We start from the raw sequence: 17,733 nt of genomic DNA on the forward strand, positions 1-17,733 counted from the left end.
TAGAGTTGTTAGTAATCCTAAGTGACTCTGAAAAAAAGGGTTCCCCCGCAGGGGGATGTTTAATGTTGTTATATTTTGTTAATGTTGAAATGTAAGTGGAAACCAAATAAAGCAAAAGAATTTGCCTTCTTTCTGTTTGATTTTGTTGGTTGCTTTTGCTTTACTTTCTAGCTTGCTTGAACCAATTGGTGTTTAAGGCTATTCCTCGCTTTTTAAGTGGTGCTGTATTGATTTAAACATGCACCAAGAAGTTCAGACTTAAAAGATGTTCAAATTTATATGATATTTGCTAGACTCCATCAAGGGAAACTATTAGTTTTCCATGGTGCTCTTTTTACTTTGGTGTGTTCTTGATTCCCAATTCTAGCTTTCGGGAGGATCCATCTTCAGGAAGCACTTTGAACACTTCAGCGAATCCTTGGGATAGGCCAATTGGGAGTGCCAACAAACTTGTTAGCAGTGGTTAAGAGGGGCTTACTTATGATGACAACTCAGGACATGGATTCTTAACTGACATCTTTACTGAGAATGCAATCGTGGATGATACTAATTTGAACCCTTTGGAGTTCTTAGCTTCTCTGTTCCCTGGTTTTGCTGCAGAAAGCCTTGTGATAGTGACATTGGTTTCAATTCAGACATTGCTTCAAGTCTTCTCTTTTAGAACCGGTTGTTATTAATGTTATTGTTGATCCTTATGCCGGTTCAGAGAGTGGGAGGCTGCAACACAAGAATTGATTTCCAGATTTTATGTATTATACTGAAACTATGCTTTCTATGGTTTTCATTTTTAGATTTCAAATTACATAGCCTTGTGGTTTTCTATAGTATACCATGATATGATAAAGACATAAATTATATTTCATGAATCTACACAAATGTAAAATATTACATGATCATAATAAATACTTGAATGATGAAAATTGAATTTTATATATACTTTTTACTACTATTTCTGTTTCATTTTATTCATTACTTTTTTTGTATGTTCTTAAGATAAGGTATTTTGAAAGTCAAAAAAATAAAAAGAAATTATTTTTGGTACATTTTATATATAAATAAGCAAAAGAATGATAATGACAAAATAAAAGGGATTATAGGAATATCTTTCATGTCGTAGAATCATTGAATAAGGATTATAGGAATATCTTTCATTGAATATTTATAGTTTTATTGAATTTTCAATTAGGTCCTTATACTTTTTTTCTTTTCAATTAGGTCCCTAAGGGTATACAGGTAATTTCACAATTTACTAACATTTTTTTGACGTTTAACGTTAACAAGGACTAAATTGAAAAAAAATGATGTATAGGGACCTAATTGAAAAAGAAAAAAAGTATAGGGACCTAATTGAAAATTTGGTAAAACTATAGGGACCTGCAGAGTAATTAAACCTATTAAAAATAAGTCTTAAATTAGTTACTTTTAGAAATGGAGACAATTGTTGTTAAAATGTTAGTATGTATTTTAAATTTTAATTTAAAATTTTGATTATTTTTTATTTTTGTGAGACCGAATTAATCGGTTCAACTAGTAATTTATCGGTTAAATCAATATGATCTAATAGTCCAACTGATTCAATTATTGGTTCAATTCTGATAACTATAGTTTTAAGTAGATATAAGAATCCTAAACTTCTAATAAAAAATGCTATCCATACACTAAAATTAACTAAAATATATTACCAATGTATTTGTGTATAAATATATGTGTGATTTAATTTACTTTTAACATGTATTTATATATATTTAATATTAGTGACTGACTTTAGTAACTGATTTTAGTGTACAAGTAATATTATTTTCCAATAGCCTCGTTTTAGTACATAATTTAGGAATTAATAATTAAGAATAAGGCCCTTTTTGGACCTGAGTCACACGGTATTAAAAAGGCCTTTTCAATCAACGTCCCAAGTAAAGGCCCAAAATGGGGTTATGTTGGCCCAAAATGCTGAGCAGAATGGTCAAAAACGTCTTGTAAGTTGTGAGAAAGCGAGGAGGATTAGGTGTAGGCAGGATGATGCTGAAGGCGTGGAAATGGTACCAGAATTGCCTTTCTGTTCATCCCGTCAAGACCCAGGTCATCAGCTCCGGCGTCCTCTGGGCTGTTGGTGACGTCACTGCTCAATATATTACTCACTCCGCCGCCAAGAAGCGTCTTCAACTCTCTGCCACGGTATCCAACTCGCAACTCGCAACTCGCAACTCAACTCTTTTATATTGTTATTATCGTCTCTGCTGTGGGTTTCACTCACCAATTTCCGTTCCCTTGCATTTGGTAGGATGAAGAACCTAAATTTGTTATAAACTGGAACCGCGTTGCTGTTACAAGTATGTTTGGATTCGGTTTCGTTGGACCTGTTGGCCACTTCTGGTACCTACCTATTTCTCATTCTCCTCATTTCTTCAATGTCGCGTCAGTGATTCACATAGATCTCAATTTGTCAAGGAATCCGATAACTGTTTCTGAATCGATTTTGATTTATATCCCTCTTTGATGTGCATATTCTTAGTTGACTAGGGCTTATTTCGAAATAGATTCCAGGCTTGCCTATTGCCTAATGTTTGGTTACAATTGAAAACTACTTGTCAAATTGAAATTCAGAAATTCCATTTAGAACATATGATTCTCAAGTGTACCAAAAGAGGGTGAAACATCGTTGAATTAAGTCATGATAGTAGCAATTTGCTAACTGTCTCATGCCAATTTTTCATGTAGGTATGAGGGTTTGGACAAATTCATAAGACTTAAGCTTCACCTTATGCCAAAGTCTGCGCGAGCTGTAGCCACGAAAGTAGCAATGGATGGCATCATATTTGGTCCGATCCATTTGTTTGTGTTCTTTACTTACATAGGATTATGCTCAGGCAAGACTATTCCTCAGGTGAAGGAAGACTTGAAGAACAACTTTTTCCCAGCTTTGATTGTAGAAGGTGGTGTTTGGCCATTTGTGCAGGTCTTCAATTTCCGGTATGTTCCTGTGAAGTACCAGCTTCTCTATGTGAACTTGTTCTGCCTGCTGGATAGTGCTTTCCTCTCTTGGTTGGAGCAACAGAAGGATGCACCTTGGAAACAGTGGTTTAAACCATTTCATTCTTCCCGTGAAAAAAGAAGCCAATAAGCCAATGCTCATGAAAAGATTATTGATATTTTTACTCCTGGTTCTCCTCCATGAACCTTGTTCTGGAAATTCACTGTAGTATCAAAATGGTTTCTAACCCTACATACATACATTGAGTAAACATAGGTGAAACTCAACATGATGCATTTATTGATTAGTATTTAAATATTTTGTTTATCTGATTTTTATCCCAGCCCCCAGAATTCTTGTGTCTGGTAACTGGTAATTAAAAATGAACTTATTATAACGGCTTATGCCACCTCCATTTGGGACCTTCTTTTGACTTATGCTTGTTAGCTAATTGCCACATGCTGAGAAAAGAGAGATGAATATAGGTTCTAGGTTGGGGAGAATTAGAGAAGAGAACAGGAGTATTTTTGGTATTTTATAAATAAACGAATATTATATGTTGGACAATTAAAAAGAAGGTGAATATACTTCAGATAATTTTTTTGGTAAAATTATCATAGTTAATTCTACAAAATCAAGTCTATAGAAATTCAAATCCAAAGTCTTACTTATCAAGTATAACTAGTTTGATTCAATTTGTATATGTGCCGTAAAATATACAAAATTTACATGCTTACCCATGTGGATTGGACTAATTGGGATTAAACTTCAAATCTCCACCAATATTAATAATTTTTAAGCTAAAAAATGGTTAAAAAAAAAACACCACTTTCATTTCTAATGCTTTTTGAAAGGAGAGAGAAGAAAAAGGAGAGGGCAGGGGCAGGCACCCTGAATGTGGTGATGATTCGGAGATGTACTTTACAAACAAAACCAGATTCAATTCAACAACGAAACAGTGTCTGTGTTGGTGTCCTTAACGCTTTATAGACAAGCCGAACACTTACCAGTTCGTAGTATCCGATGTAGCTAGTAGCTAGTAGCTAGCAGCTAGCTCCCACGTGAACTAAACCAATGCAAACAACCCCAATCACCACCACATCCTCCTCCTTCTTCATCCTTAACAACCATGGCTTCCACCCAAAGCAGCTCCGCCTTTTCTCTCTCCATCTTCTTCATATTCATCGCCCTCTTTCTCTACCATTTCCACTTTCAATCTCAACCTTCTTCCCCTAACCCATCCCAAACCCTACCCCCAAATTCTACCGACCACGGAACCCCCTCTCGCCGCAACTACATCGTGCGGTTCCGCCACTACAAGACCGCCCACCACCACCGCTCCTATCTTGAATCCAACCTCCGATCCCGAGGCTGGCACTGGATCCACCGCCACAACCCTGCCGCCAAGTTCCCCACCGACTTTGCCTTGGTTTCTGTTGAGGATGGATTGATTCGACAGATTGAGGCTCTGCCACTGGTCAAGGACTTGCATTTGGACATGAGCTACACCAGGGGTCTTCTCCACAAGGATCGCACCCACAAAGGCAAAGGTGGTGCCTTTGTGGATGGCAAGAAGCGCCCTGGCAAGATATTCACGTCCATGTCGTTTACTGAGGAACCATATAGAGATGGAGATGATGAACCACCCCATTGCTCCTTCACTCGAAACTCTTCCGTCAAGTTGGGACGCCAACTCTTGATGCAGGTGAAGATTCAATCTTAAAGTCATAAAATTTGTTTCATATGGTTAGTCTTTCTTGTTTCTAAAATGGATTAGATTTTATTAGAGCTTTGTGGATTAAGAATTAATGTGTAAGTTTAAGGATAAGTTGTCTATTTGCGCGTTCGTTATATTTCAATCAGTGGGGAAAGGGAATGTAGATAACTCAGAGACCCACACACACACAGTGAGACTTGTTTTTGTGTCTTCTTGTGGCAGAGATCTCAAGTGACTTCCATGTTTGGGGCGGAGGATCTCTGGGCAAAAGGGTACACAGGTGCAAAAGTCAAAATGGCTATATTTGATACAGGCATTCGAGCTGATCACCCTCATTTTCGTAACATCAAGGTATTGATTCTTGGAACTGTTATTACCACGATTGTTTGGAGATGTTTTGTTCTTTGGTTGTTCTTAGTGTTGAGGACATTTACAGGAACGAACAAATTGGACCAATGAGGATACGTTAAATGATAATCTTGGACACGGGACCTTTGTTGCTGGTGTTATTGCTGGGGTAGACGCAGAGTGCCTTGGTTTTGCACCTGATACAGAGATTTATGCATTTCGTGTTTTCACTGATGCACAGGTAATGCCTGTTGGATATTCTTGTCACACTCACTGTTCTTTTCCTTGACTACATTTGAGTTTCAGTTAGCCAAAACTATCTTCATTGTTTGTTTACTCATTAAATGCCCATTGTCATATGGTTACTAACCAAGAAATCATCAACAAGATCTGAATAGGGAAATGTACATGTGTTTTTTACTGCAGTTGTCACAAATTGTTGACAGCTGATAAAGGCCTGTCATAACTAAGTTGCATACGTTTCGCAGTTCTTATGCTAATAATACTATTATTTTGTAATATTTGGGAATATTTTGAGAAGAATTCATTCAGCCTATTGCAGGTTTCATACACATCATGGTTCCTTGATGCCTTCAACTATGCAATTGCAACCAATATGGATGTGCTAAACTTGAGCATTGGTGGACCTGATTATTTGGATCTTCCATTTGTTGAGAAGGTAATTTTCTTTTATCCATCCATTCTTGCTTTTTAATTTGATAACATTATATGTTTGATGTGATTTTAAGATTTAAAGAATATAGATTGGTTTTAAATTTATATAACATAACTATTATGTGTAAATAAACCATCTTTTGTTGACAATTGAGTAAGAAATTTCCTCTTACAAAGTGTTATTTTGATAAATTGTTGACCAGATATGGGAAATAACAGCAAATAATATAATCATGGTCTCTGCAATTGGAAATGATGGACCACTTTATGGAACTTTGAACAATCCAGCTGATCAAAGTGATGTTATTGGCGTTGGTGGCATTGACTATAGTGACCATATTGCTTCATTTTCCTCACGTGGCATGAGTACTTGGGAACTTCCTCATGGGTAATGTTTACTTATTTATTTCTACTTATATTTCATGGATCCTTCTCCCAATACAGGTTTGATGAGGATTTCTTGCACTTACTTCCTTTTTAGCATTTGTACTTTTTTGAGTTCATCATACAATAGATATTTCGTCGGGTTGTATCATCTACTTTCAATCTCGTGGTAATAGTTGGGTTCTGCTGATTCTTGTTAAAAAAGATGCCATTTAAATGCAAAGTTGGTTTTTTAATACTTAAGATCATTGTGTTTGAATTTCTAATAACCTCTGGACCTTACAGTTATGGTCGTGTGAAGCCAGACATAGTTGCATACGGACGGGACATAATGGGATCCAAGATTAGCAAGGGTTGCAAAAGCTTATCAGGAACAAGTGTAGCAAGTCCTGTAGTTGCCGGTGTTGTGTGCTTGCTTGTAAGTATCATCCCTGCATCCGATCGAAAAGACATCTTAAACCCAGCAAGTATGAAACAAGCATTGGTTGAGGGTGCTGCAAAGCTCTCTGGGCCTAACATGTTTGAGCAAGGTGCTGGCCGAGTTGATTTGTAAGTTCCACTTTTTGACGGGTCCCCTTTCTTTTTGTCTTTGTCTTATTTTGAACTTTGATATGGTGATCATCGTCATTACCATTGCCATTTCCACTATAATAAATTAATAATGATTTTACCTTTAGATTCTTTAATAATTTCATTTATGTATTCTTACTTGTTAACATAATTGTCAGGCTCGAATCATATGGGATTCTTAAGAGCTACAAGCCTAGGGCAAGTATCTTCCCCAACATCCTTGATTATACAGATTGTCCTTACACATGGCCTTTTTGTCGCCAACCACTCTATGCAGGATCTATGCCTGTCATCTTCAATGCCACCATTTTGAATGGAATGGGTGTTATTGGCTATGTAGAAGGCCCACCAACATGGCATCCTTCTGATGAGGTGGGGAATCTTTTAAGCATTCATTTTACACATTCAGAGATAATCTGGCCTTGGACTGGTTATTTAGCACTTCACATGCAAATCAAGGAAGAAGGTGCCCAGTTTTCTGGAATTATTGAAGGCAATGTAACCCTTACGGTTTCTAGCCCACCTGCTCAAGGAGAGCGCCCTCAAACTAGCATTTGTGTGCTTCAATTGAAGTTGAAAGTGGTACCAACACCACCTCGATCCAAACGAATTTTGTGGGATCAGTTTCATAGTATTAAATACCCACCTGGTTACATTCCGAGAGATTCCTTGGATGTTCGAAATGATATTCTTGACTGGCATGGTGATCATCTGCATACGAATTTTCACATTATGTTCAACATGTTAAGAGATGCTGATTATTATGTTGAAACACTTGGATCTCCTCTTACATGCTTTGATGCTCGTCAATATGGAACACTTTTGATGGTAGATCTTGAAGATGAGTACTTCCCCGAGGAGATTGAGAAACTTAGAGACGATGTCATGTATACTGGATTGGGGCTAGCCATCTTTGCTGAGTGGTATAATGTAGATACTATGGTGAAGATGAGATTTTTTGATGACAATACACGAAGTTGGTGGACCCCTGTTACTGGAGGATCAAATATTCCAGCACTGAATGATCTTTTGGCTCCATTTGGGATTGCTTTTGGAGACAAGATCCTGAATGGTGATTTTTCACTTTTAGGTGAGCAAAGCCGATATGCTTCTGGAACAAATATTGTGAGGTTTCCTAGAGGTGGCCATGTACATAGCTTTCCCTTCTTGGATAGTTCCGAGAGTGGAGCCACTCAGAATGTGCTGTTGAATTCTGAAATCAAAGTGAGTTAACTTAATAGAGCACTCTATAATTGCGTTATATATTAAATTTTATACTAGCCAAGCAATCTTTTTATGGCTTCATTCTATGATATTTTATTTTATTTTATTTTATTTTATTCTTATACGGCATCATCTTGAAAGTTAGTTTTTTACTTTTAGTGTTCTTGAGTTTAACATGTAATGTTGACATTGAGAAGCTTTCTTAAATTATAGTGGTGTGTTTTGGTTGAAACAGCCCGACTCTCCAATTCTTGGTTTCACAGAGATGGGTGAAGGTCGCATAGCTGTTTACGGGGATTCTAATTGTTTGGACAGTAGCCATATGGTCACTAATTGTTACTGGCTTCTAAAGAAAATGCTTGATTTTACTAGTACAGATGCAAGGGATCCTGTGCTGTTCTCCAATTCAGTTAAACTAGACATTTCGTTGTACGAAGATGATAATCAGTTGCCATCTCGGAGAACTGATGTCAATTTCTCAACATATTCGGCGGTTGTGGGAAAGGATTTGATTTGCCGAACTGACACAAGATTTGAAGTATGGGGAACCAAGGGCTATAGTCTGCAGCTTCAAGGAAGAACAAAAAAGTTGCCTGGTTATCCTCTCATTGATTTGGGAAGAGGGTTGAACTCAACTCTGGCTACTTCTTCTAGAAGGAACCGAATATTTAACACACGGAACAAGGGTGACTCCGTTGGGAATACGTACTTGGGCCTATTCTATGGAGATGAGGCAAGAAATTATAATCACTTTATCTTTTTCATGTTTGTTGTAGTATGATACCAGTAGATAGTGCATATGGCTGATAATCTAAAATTTTCTCATTTATCTTGCAGCTTGATGCACCTAAGCTTGTTGGTATTAACTGGCTTGTACCAGCTGTAGTTGCAGCAACGGGTTAGTGAACACTTGATTGTTGCTCATTCAATTTTAGATTAGTATATCCGTTTTGCGCTTCAATGCTTTATCTTTTGTGGCAGGTTTTCTGCTATTATGTTTTTGGCGCATTCGCCAAAAGCGACGGCGGCGAAGGAAAGGATCAGGCGCTGGTAGATTGGCCAACTTATTATAGCTGTGTTATTTAATTTATTGTAACAGTAGCCTCTAGAGAAATTTTCCTGTAGCATAGATAAATTGGAGCGTTTCAACTATGGTCATCTTAGGAAGATAGTCAGATAAGGTGATGAGAAATCAATTATGTTTTGTTCTTGGGATACTTGGAGTCAGATGAAGAAATTATGCATCTGAAACGCTCTTATCTACTCATTCAACAGAAATAGATATGTAAGTTGTTTGTGTTTAGCTATATGCATATTAAGCTTTAAATTAAGAACGGGTTACCGTAATTCAAGAGTAAAATACTGTGAGGACCTGACGAATCCAGCTTGATCAAGAAACTTGCTGTGTGAGAACCTTGCCAAGTCTGTGTTTTGAATCAATGCCTTAAGCTTTCATGGCAGGTGTTTTGCTATTTTGATAATGCCCAACAAGGCAACAACTAGAAAATAACTCACTTCATTTGTTTAAGATAATATCAAAATTGTTTATATGCATTTGTATCTAATTTGTAGATAAATAATGTTTTAAAAACAGTATATATTATTTTTATTTACAAGATAATATCGAAATTAATTAAGTATTTTACAATAGAAGTATTGTTGTCTCAATCTTGGTTTTTAAATATAAAGAAAAGGTTATGTTAGGTAACTATTGATTTTTTTAAATAACATGAACAACTATTAATAAAATAAAAAGAGAAATTTTATCATGTTGATTCACTTTTTCACCATACTATGCTGATTTTGAGTGTCAATAGGAGAGAATGCCACGTGAGCGTGATTGTGGTTAGGTGTTGGATTTAATGGACTATTGAATTGTAGGTTGGTAGGAACGTTTTTTAAAATTCAAGATTTGTCCAAAAATAGAAGTTGTTGGATTTTTTTTTTCACTTGACATTGGGTTTTCAATAATAAAAAGGAAATTAGTGGTGTTGTATTGACCCATGATTAAGATGGAGTTATACTAGACCCAAAAAATCAAAAGATGAAATTATAGAAATTAGTAAAAAAATTTGATGGAAATTATGAGGGAGTAAAAACTATTATTTAACGGCTCTTTTTACTGTGACTTTATCACCGTCACAGTCCTTATCCGGCCCCATGACCGGAGCAGGGTTGTCGGAAAAAATCCCAAATGAATGTGACCCATCAGAGCAAGAAAGAGATCTCCTACAGAGAAGTGTCAAAAAAGTGCGTAAAGGAGATGAAGGTTTTACTGGAACAGAAGCATTAGTACCAAGATTTGAAGAATGGATGCAGCAAGAAGAAAGAGGAGCAAACAACAGGACCTATGCAGACATGGTGACAGGAAAGAACCAAGACCTTGAAGATAATCCTTTGAGCGCAGAAGAAGACGTCATGGACAGCGAGGATGAAACTGTACCTGAAACAGAGAAAATAGATGAAGGAATGGAAGAATCCAATAGAGAGAATAGCAAGTCAGAGATAACAGTAGAAGACATGGGACAAGGGCTCTACAACATTGTCATCAATGAGGAAGCTAAAAAGGAACTATGGAAGCCTTGGTGGAGATCTCTCATAGTCAAGCTAATGGGAAGGAAAGTAGGCTATGTAACCATGAAGAGAAGAATAGAAAACATGTGGGGAAGATTAGGGGAACTGGATGTGATTGACTTGGGAAACGATTATTACCTTGTGAAATTCTATGCTCAAGAGGACTTGGATGCTGCCCTGGTGGATGGACCATGGAAAATTTATGATCACTACTTGGCAGTGAGATTGTGGGAGCCAAATTTCAACCCCCTTACAACCACAATTGATAAGATCACAGCTTGGATTCGCTTACCAGGATTACCTATAGAGTTATATAATGGGAAAATTCTAAGAAAAATCGGTGACTTAATTGGAAGGACTTGCAAAATTGATTACAACACCTCCCATTTATGCAGAGGAAAATTCGCGAGACTTTGTGTCGAGGTTGATCTAACCAAGCCACTGCTAGGAAGATATATGGTAAATGGAAATGTCTACCAAGTGGAATACGAGGGCATTCACCAAATATGTTTCACTTGTGGCAAAGCGGACCATGAACAAAAGCATTGTGCCATTTGGAGGGAAAGAAATGAGAAAGACCAGGAGAAACAAGGTGAGAATACTAAAACTAGAGGACAACAACAACAAGGAGTTACAACAAGAGTAGACATCAATCCGGAAAAAGAAGCAGAAGCTGAACAAAGAATTACAGAAAAAGGAAAAGCTATATTGGAAGTGGACAGCAACAACTTTGGACCTTGGATGGTGGTCCAAAGGCATAGAAAAACAAGAAAGGACACAGGAAAAGACGGAGCTGGCCCAAGCCATACGGATAAGGACAAAGATAAATACAAAGGAGGCAAAACCAGATTTAGTGTGCTGGAAATAGAAGAAACCAACCAAGTGGAAAATATGAATGAAACAGTTGCGGAGAATGAAAATCTCATCAAAATTAACAATGACAACCAAAATAGGAGTAGCAGCGTCAGGAAAATTGCCCAGAGAACCAACCAGATCCAGAGAAGCAACACCAAAGCTACAAATAACAACCAAATGCACACACAACTCCAAACTAGGAATATTCCCACGGAAAAAAGAGACAACAACCAAAGCAAACAAAGCTATAGCAACAGGGAAGATCCAAACAATTTGGTGCAAAAATATAAAGAGAACTGGACAACGAAGGAAGACGCCTCACCTGATCTGGATACTCCCATCCACGGAGGGATGGAAACACAAAAAGCAAACATCCAAAAAGGGGAAGACAAGTCGCCTGACCCTGGAGAAAAAGAATATGTTAGCACAGATCACATGGAAACAGAAACGCAGAAAGATTTAGAAATCTAATTGAGGGAGTTGATTTTAGCTCTCCTGATGGAAATGAGTTAGGACACCATGAAGCTGCTGAAATGCAGCTATTTTAAATCCCTCCCTTTTGTTTTAATGATTATTTTATCTTGGAATGTGAGAGGTGCGGCTAGCAATGGTTTTAGACGTACCTTTAAAGAAGTTGTTAGACAAAATAAACCTGATTTAGTGATCCTTTTGGAACCTAAAGTTAGTGGTGATAATGCTAGAAATGTTATCAGAAATCTAGGTTTTAACTTTTTTATTGTGGAAGACGCTATGGGATTTTCAGGTGGCATATGGATATGTTGGAATGATAACAACATAAGCATAAACACGATTGAATCTGATCCTCAATATATTCACGCCAAGATTACCAGTCCAGGAAGAGAAGATTGGTTCATGACTGCTGTTTATGCCAACCCTCAACCACAAGGCAGAAGAGCTTTATGGCCAAAGCTCCAAAACTTAGCCAACAGAATGCAAAGTCCTTGGATTCTCACAGGAGACTTCAATGAGATAAAGGACCCAACAGAGAAAAAAGGGGGTGGCCAAGTTGATTACAGAGCTTGTAGTAGGTTTAGTGCTTGGATAAATAATAGTGGTCTTATTGATTTGGGCTTCATGGGCAGCATATTCACCTGGAAAGGTCCCCTTTGGAATGGTTATGAAAGAGTTTTCAAAAGGCTGGACCGTGCCTTGGCCAATCCAGCTTGGAGGCTTACCTATCATGAGGCGGTTGTGAAGGTCCTTCCAAGAACTAACTCTGACCACCACCCCCTCCTCATTATAGAAAAAGTCTCTAACACCCTTAACAGGAACAGGCCTTTTAGATTTGAGTGCATGTGGACTTATCACCCGGAGTTTGAACCCTTTCTTCAACAACAATGGAACAACAATGAGAATAACAACGTTCTTAGCACCCTTGACAAAGTCAGAAGGGAGATGCACATATGGAACAGGGACACGTTTGGAAACATTTTCAAAATCAAGAGAAGAATTATGAACAGACTTGCGGGCATTCAAAGGAGCAACAGTTATGGGCAGAACCCGTTCTTGGATCAGTTAGAAGTTTCCCTCAATAAGGATCTTAATGACATTCTTGACAAGGAAGATACTTTTTGGCTTCAAAAGTCTCGAGAACAATGGATCACGGAAGGAGACAGAAATACTAGTTTCTATCACACGAAGACTATTATAAGGAGAAGAAAAAACAAGATCCTAAAGCTTAGGAATCAAGACGGCATTTGGATTGAGGATGAGCATCAACTTGAGACTCACATAACCAATTTTTTTAAATCCCTTTATAGGGAAGAGGTAAACATATCTCCTTTGAATATTGATCATATGGCTCTCCCTAATTTGGATACTAACACTTGCAGGAATATGGAAGCAACCCCCTTGGAAGTGGAAATCAAGAAAGCTCTTTTTAGCATCGGATCTCTAAAAGCTCCCGGAGAAGATGGCTTCCCAGCGATTTTTTTCAAAAATAATTGGAATCTCATGAAAGAAAAAATTTGTAACTTTGTCCAATTGTGTTGGAGGGAACCTAGCTTAATTAAAGACACTAATAAGACTCTCTTGGCCCTCATTCCGAAACTCCATCATCCGGAATTTGTATCCCAATTTAGACCTATAGCGTTGTGTAATGTGAAGTACAAAATCATAACCAAAATCATTGTAGAAAGGCTCAAACCAATGCTAGATGATAGAATATCCCCGCACCAATCCAGCTTTATCCCTAATCGGAAAATTCACGATAATATCATTATTGCCAAGGAGGTGATGCATTCTATGAAGAAAATTAGAGGAAAGAAAAGTTACATGGCTATCAAGATTGACTTCGAAAAAGCCTATGATAGATTAAATTGGGAGTACCTCAGTCAAAGACTTTCAGAATTTGGGCTACCCAACCAAATCAGCAATATTATTATGGAAGGAGTTAAATCTGTCAGCTATAGCGTTCTTTGGAATGGAAACAAAACTGAAACTTTCTATCCTTCTAGAGGACTAAGACAAGGGGATCCTTTATCCCCTTATCTTTTTGTCATCAGTATGGATAAATTGTCTCAATTTATTGAACAGGAAGTCAATAACAGATCTTGGACTCCTTTTACTTTTAGAGGAAATAGAGTTCATTTATCTCATTTGATGTTTGCTGATGACTTACTTCTTTTTGCAGAAGCATCGGTCCAACAAATAGAGAAGATAAATGCAGTTTTGGACAGATTTTGCAAAGCTTCTGGCCTAAAAATCAGTAATGCTAAGTCTTCTATAGTGTTCTCGAAAAACACAACTCCGGAGATAAAGAGCAACATATTGACAAAGACTGATTTCACAGAAAATAAAGTGCTGGGAAGATACTTGGGCGCTATGTTGAATAATAAGAAAAGAGGAAAGGAAAACTACAAAGCTGTGATTGATAGAGTGGGCAACAAACTCAAGGGGTGGAAGAGCAAATGCCTTTCAATGGCTGGCAGGATAATGCTAGCACAAGCAGTGATAAGTCCTAGCGTGAATTTTGACATGCAACATGAAAAAGTCCCAAAAACAGTGTGTAAAGAGATTGAAAAACTCCAGAGAAATTTTGTCTGGGGAGATGACAACAACAAAAGAAGACTTCACAGCATTAACTGGAAGACCCTCTGCCGACCTAAGTATGAGGGGGGGTTGGGATTCAGGAACCTGGAACTCATGAATGATTCTTTCCTGATCAAAATAATTTGGCAACTAAAGGAGAACCCTAATACACTATGGGCCAAAATCCTATACCAGAAATATCTCAACAACAACAATTTTCCTACACAGAAAGAAGCAAAAAGCTCAGACTCAAATCTGTGGAAAGACCTTGCAAAACTCTGGGACACATTCCAAAATCTCTCGGTGACCTTCGTGGGAGACGGTCGTGCTACCAACTTCTGGCTAGACAGATGGGTCGAAGAAATTGATGATACCCTGAAAAATCATGCAACCCAACTTAATCTAGACCTCAACAGTTCAGTTTGGGAATGGGCAAATGATACTGAAGGATGGAATAAAGAAAAATTGAAATCTTACCTCCCAAATAACATTACAGCAAGAGTGCTCGCCCAACCGCCGCCCAACAACAACAATGGTAAGGATAGACAAGGATGGAGGCTCTCAGAAGATGGTGACTACTCCGTGGCGGCAACCTATAGAGCCCTAGCCAATTGGCCCCCTCCATCAACCACAAATTGGAGCAAATTGTGGCAATGGAAGGGACCCCAAAAGGCAAAAATCACTCTCTGGAGAATGATGCATAATAGACTCCTCACTAATGAGAGAAGGAGTCGTTTATTTGGGGGGAGTGATGGATGCCCCTTCTGCACTAACCAGCCGGAGAGCACCTTGCATGCGTTCAGGAACTGCCGGGGAGTCGCCCTCCTTTGGTCACAACTCATCAATCCAGATGCAACGCAGGTTTTCTTCGGATCAAACTTAGAGCAATGGGTCAATCTCAATTTCGGTAGAGAATTGAGGAGAGGAGCGAATAATAACTGGATGGACATTTTTATCACAGCTTGTTGGAAGATTTAGAGTTGGAGAAATAGGGAGATTTTTGAACAAGGATATAACAGACCACCAAACCCCCATACTGAAATTCTTAGGAAAGTAAAGGAGATAAATGATGCCTTTGGGAAAAAAAAGGGAGAAAGCAGGGTCAAGAACAGAGAAGAACACCACATCAGATGGCACCCTCCACCACACAATTGGGTAACCTTGAATACTGATGGGTCAAGAAATAATGAATTGAAGAAGGCAAGTTGTGGAGGCCTCTTGAGGAATGAAAATGGAAAATGGCTTGGAGAATTTTCTTATTTTATTGGTGATTGCACAGCTTACAGAGCTGAGTTGTGGGGTATTGACCAAGGCCTCAAATTGGCGTGGACTTTGGGACTAAAGAAGGTAAAAGTAGAATGTGATTCTAAAGCAGTGATTGAAATTTTAAATAGTGAGAAAAACTTATCCAATCATCCGAATAGTATGATTAGAAACATCAATGCTTGGAGAGTCAAAGATTGGAATATTTGTTTTGTAAATATTTATAGAGAAGGCAATAGAGGTGCCGATTGCCTCGCTCGCAAAGGCTTAGAGCTAGAACCAGGATTACACTTTTGGGATACACCTCCTACAGAGATTGTGAGCATCCTTTTTGATGATGAAAAAGGGGTTTCCTTGCCCCGTTTAATTTGTATTTAGGTCTTCTTTTCCGGGCTTTAACCCCGTCTTAATACAAAAAAAAAAGAATCTAATCAAATTCGAATTAGTGCGGTTTTAATCAATTTTTTATTTAAATTAGATTAGCTAAATGGTTTAAATTGGATCGATTTGAATTTAAACGCTCCTAACCGATTATTCTGTCATTGACTCCTTCTACTACTCCACTAGCAGCTTACTTAATTAGCACATCCACTGCATAATTAGTACTAATTAACCTTTATTTTTTTGGTAGTTTAGTACTAATTAACTTTGCACACACAGAATTGTGACGCACGGATCCAGACTCCAGTCTCACATGGAGAGCCGCACCTCAACCATAATCATATATATGTAGCTGCTTAATTTTAGATTTTACTAATACGTATTCTAAGAATATAGATTAAGTATATTATAAAAAATATTTTATAAATTTTTTTTTATCAAGGATGGAGGCTCTCAGAAGATGGTGACTACTCCGTGGCGGCAACCTATAGAGCCCTAGCCAATTGGCCCCCTCCATCAACCACAAATTGGAGCAAATTGTGGCAATGGAAGGGACCCCAAAAGGCAAAAACCACTCTCTGGAGAATGATGCATAATAGACTCATCACTAATGAGAGAAGGAGTCGTTTATTTGGGGGGAGTGATGGATGCCCCTTCTGCACTAACCAGCCGGAGAGCACCTTGCATGCGTTCAGGGACTGCCGGGGAGTCGCCCTCCTTTGGTCACAACTCATCAATCCAGATGCAACGCAGGTTTTCTTCGGATCAAACTTAGAGCAATGGGTCAATCTCAATTTCGGTAGAGAATTGAGAAGAGGAGCGAATCATAACTGGATGGACATTTTTATCACAGCTTGTTGGAAGATTTGGAGTTGGAGAAATAGGGAGATTTTTGAACAAGGATATAACAGACCACCAAACCCCCATACTGAAATTCTTAGGAAAGTAAAGGAGATAAATGATGCCTTTGAAAAAAAAAAGGGAGAAAACAGGGTCAAGAACAGAGAAGAACACCACATCAGATGGCACCCTCCACCACACAATTGGGTAACCTTGAATACTGATGGGTCAAGAAATAATGAATTGAAGAAGGCAAGTTGTGGAGGCCTCTTGAGGAATGAAAATTGAAAATGGCTTGGAGGATTTTCTTATTTTATTGGTGATTGCACAGCTTACAGAGCTGAGTTGTGGGGTATTGACCAAGGCCTCAAATTGGCATGGATGTTGGGACTAAAGAAGGTAAAAGTAGAATGTGATTCTAAAGCAGTGATTGAAATTTTAAATAGTGAGAAAAACTTATCCAATTGATGAGCGGATAATTTATACGCTTTTTAGCATTGTTTTTAGGTAGTTTTTAGTAAGTTCAAGCTACTTTTAGGGATGTTTTCATTAGTTTTTATGTTAAATTCACATTTCTGGACATTACTATGAGTTTGTGTGTTTTTTTGTGATTTCAGGTAAATTCTGGCTGAAATTGAGGGACTTGAGCAAAACTCTGAAAAAGGCTGACAAAAGGACTGCTGATGCTGTTGGAATCTGACCTCCCTACACTCGAAATAGATTTTCTGGAGCTACAGAACTCCAATTGGCGCGCTCTCAACGGCGTTGAAAATTAGACATCCAGAGCTTTCCAGCAATATATAATAGTCCATACTTTATTCGGAAATTGACGACGTAACTTGGCGTTGAACGCCAAGTACATGCTGCTGTCTGGAGTTAAACG

General features: G+C 38.1%; 4 protein-coding genes across 5 annotated transcripts; all 4 read left to right on the plus strand.

The window, feature by feature from the left end:
• Positions 1–1,971: 1,971 nt before the first annotated feature.
• LOC107478621 (protein SYM1) lies at positions 1,972–3,286 on the plus strand. Its single transcript, XM_016098757.3, has 3 exons — positions 1,972–2,172; positions 2,279–2,370; positions 2,716–3,286. The coding sequence occupies exons 1-3, from the start codon at positions 2,014–2,016 to the stop codon at positions 3,116–3,118; spliced, it is 654 nt and encodes a 217-aa protein (XP_015954243.1). The 5' UTR covers positions 1,972–2,013; the 3' UTR covers positions 3,119–3,286.
• A 521-nt stretch (positions 3,287–3,807) lies between these two features.
• LOC107478620 (subtilisin-like protease SBT6.1) lies at positions 3,808–9,440 on the plus strand. Of its 2 annotated transcripts, XM_016098756.3 has the most exons (10): positions 3,808–4,673; positions 4,908–5,036; positions 5,122–5,274; positions 5,596–5,712; positions 5,912–6,096; positions 6,378–6,641; positions 6,821–7,886; positions 8,122–8,619; positions 8,724–8,784; positions 8,868–9,440. In XM_016098756.3, exons 1-10 carry the CDS (start codon positions 4,098–4,100, stop codon positions 8,957–8,959), a joined length of 3,141 nt encoding a protein of 1,046 aa, XP_015954242.1. In that variant the 5' UTR covers positions 3,808–4,097; the 3' UTR covers positions 8,960–9,440. The 2 variants fall into 2 exon arrangements, with proteins under 2 accessions (XP_015954242.1, XP_020993836.1); XM_021138177.2 differs by lacking the exons at positions 3,808–4,673; positions 4,908–5,036 and having other exon boundaries at positions 5,265–5,274; positions 5,586–5,712.
• A 1,476-nt stretch (positions 9,441–10,916) lies between these two features.
• Positions 10,917–11,786, plus strand: LOC107478655 (uncharacterized). Its single transcript, XM_016098790.2, has one exon. The coding sequence runs from the start codon at positions 10,917–10,919 to the stop codon at positions 11,784–11,786; it is 870 nt and encodes a 289-aa protein (XP_015954276.2).
• A 279-nt stretch (positions 11,787–12,065) lies between these two features.
• LOC107478656 (uncharacterized) lies at positions 12,066–17,138 on the plus strand. Its single transcript, XM_016098791.1, has 3 exons — positions 12,066–15,227; positions 15,345–15,990; positions 16,453–17,138. Exons 1-3 carry the CDS (start codon positions 12,066–12,068, stop codon positions 17,136–17,138), a joined length of 4,494 nt encoding a protein of 1,497 aa, XP_015954277.1.
• The last annotated feature ends 595 nt before the right edge of the window (positions 17,139–17,733 follow it).

This window comes from Arachis duranensis, chromosome 3, assembly GCF_000817695.3.
Source record: "Arachis duranensis cultivar V14167 chromosome 3, aradu.V14167.gnm2.J7QH, whole genome shotgun sequence".
Lineage (NCBI taxonomy): Eukaryota > Viridiplantae > Streptophyta > Magnoliopsida > Fabales > Fabaceae > Arachis > Arachis duranensis.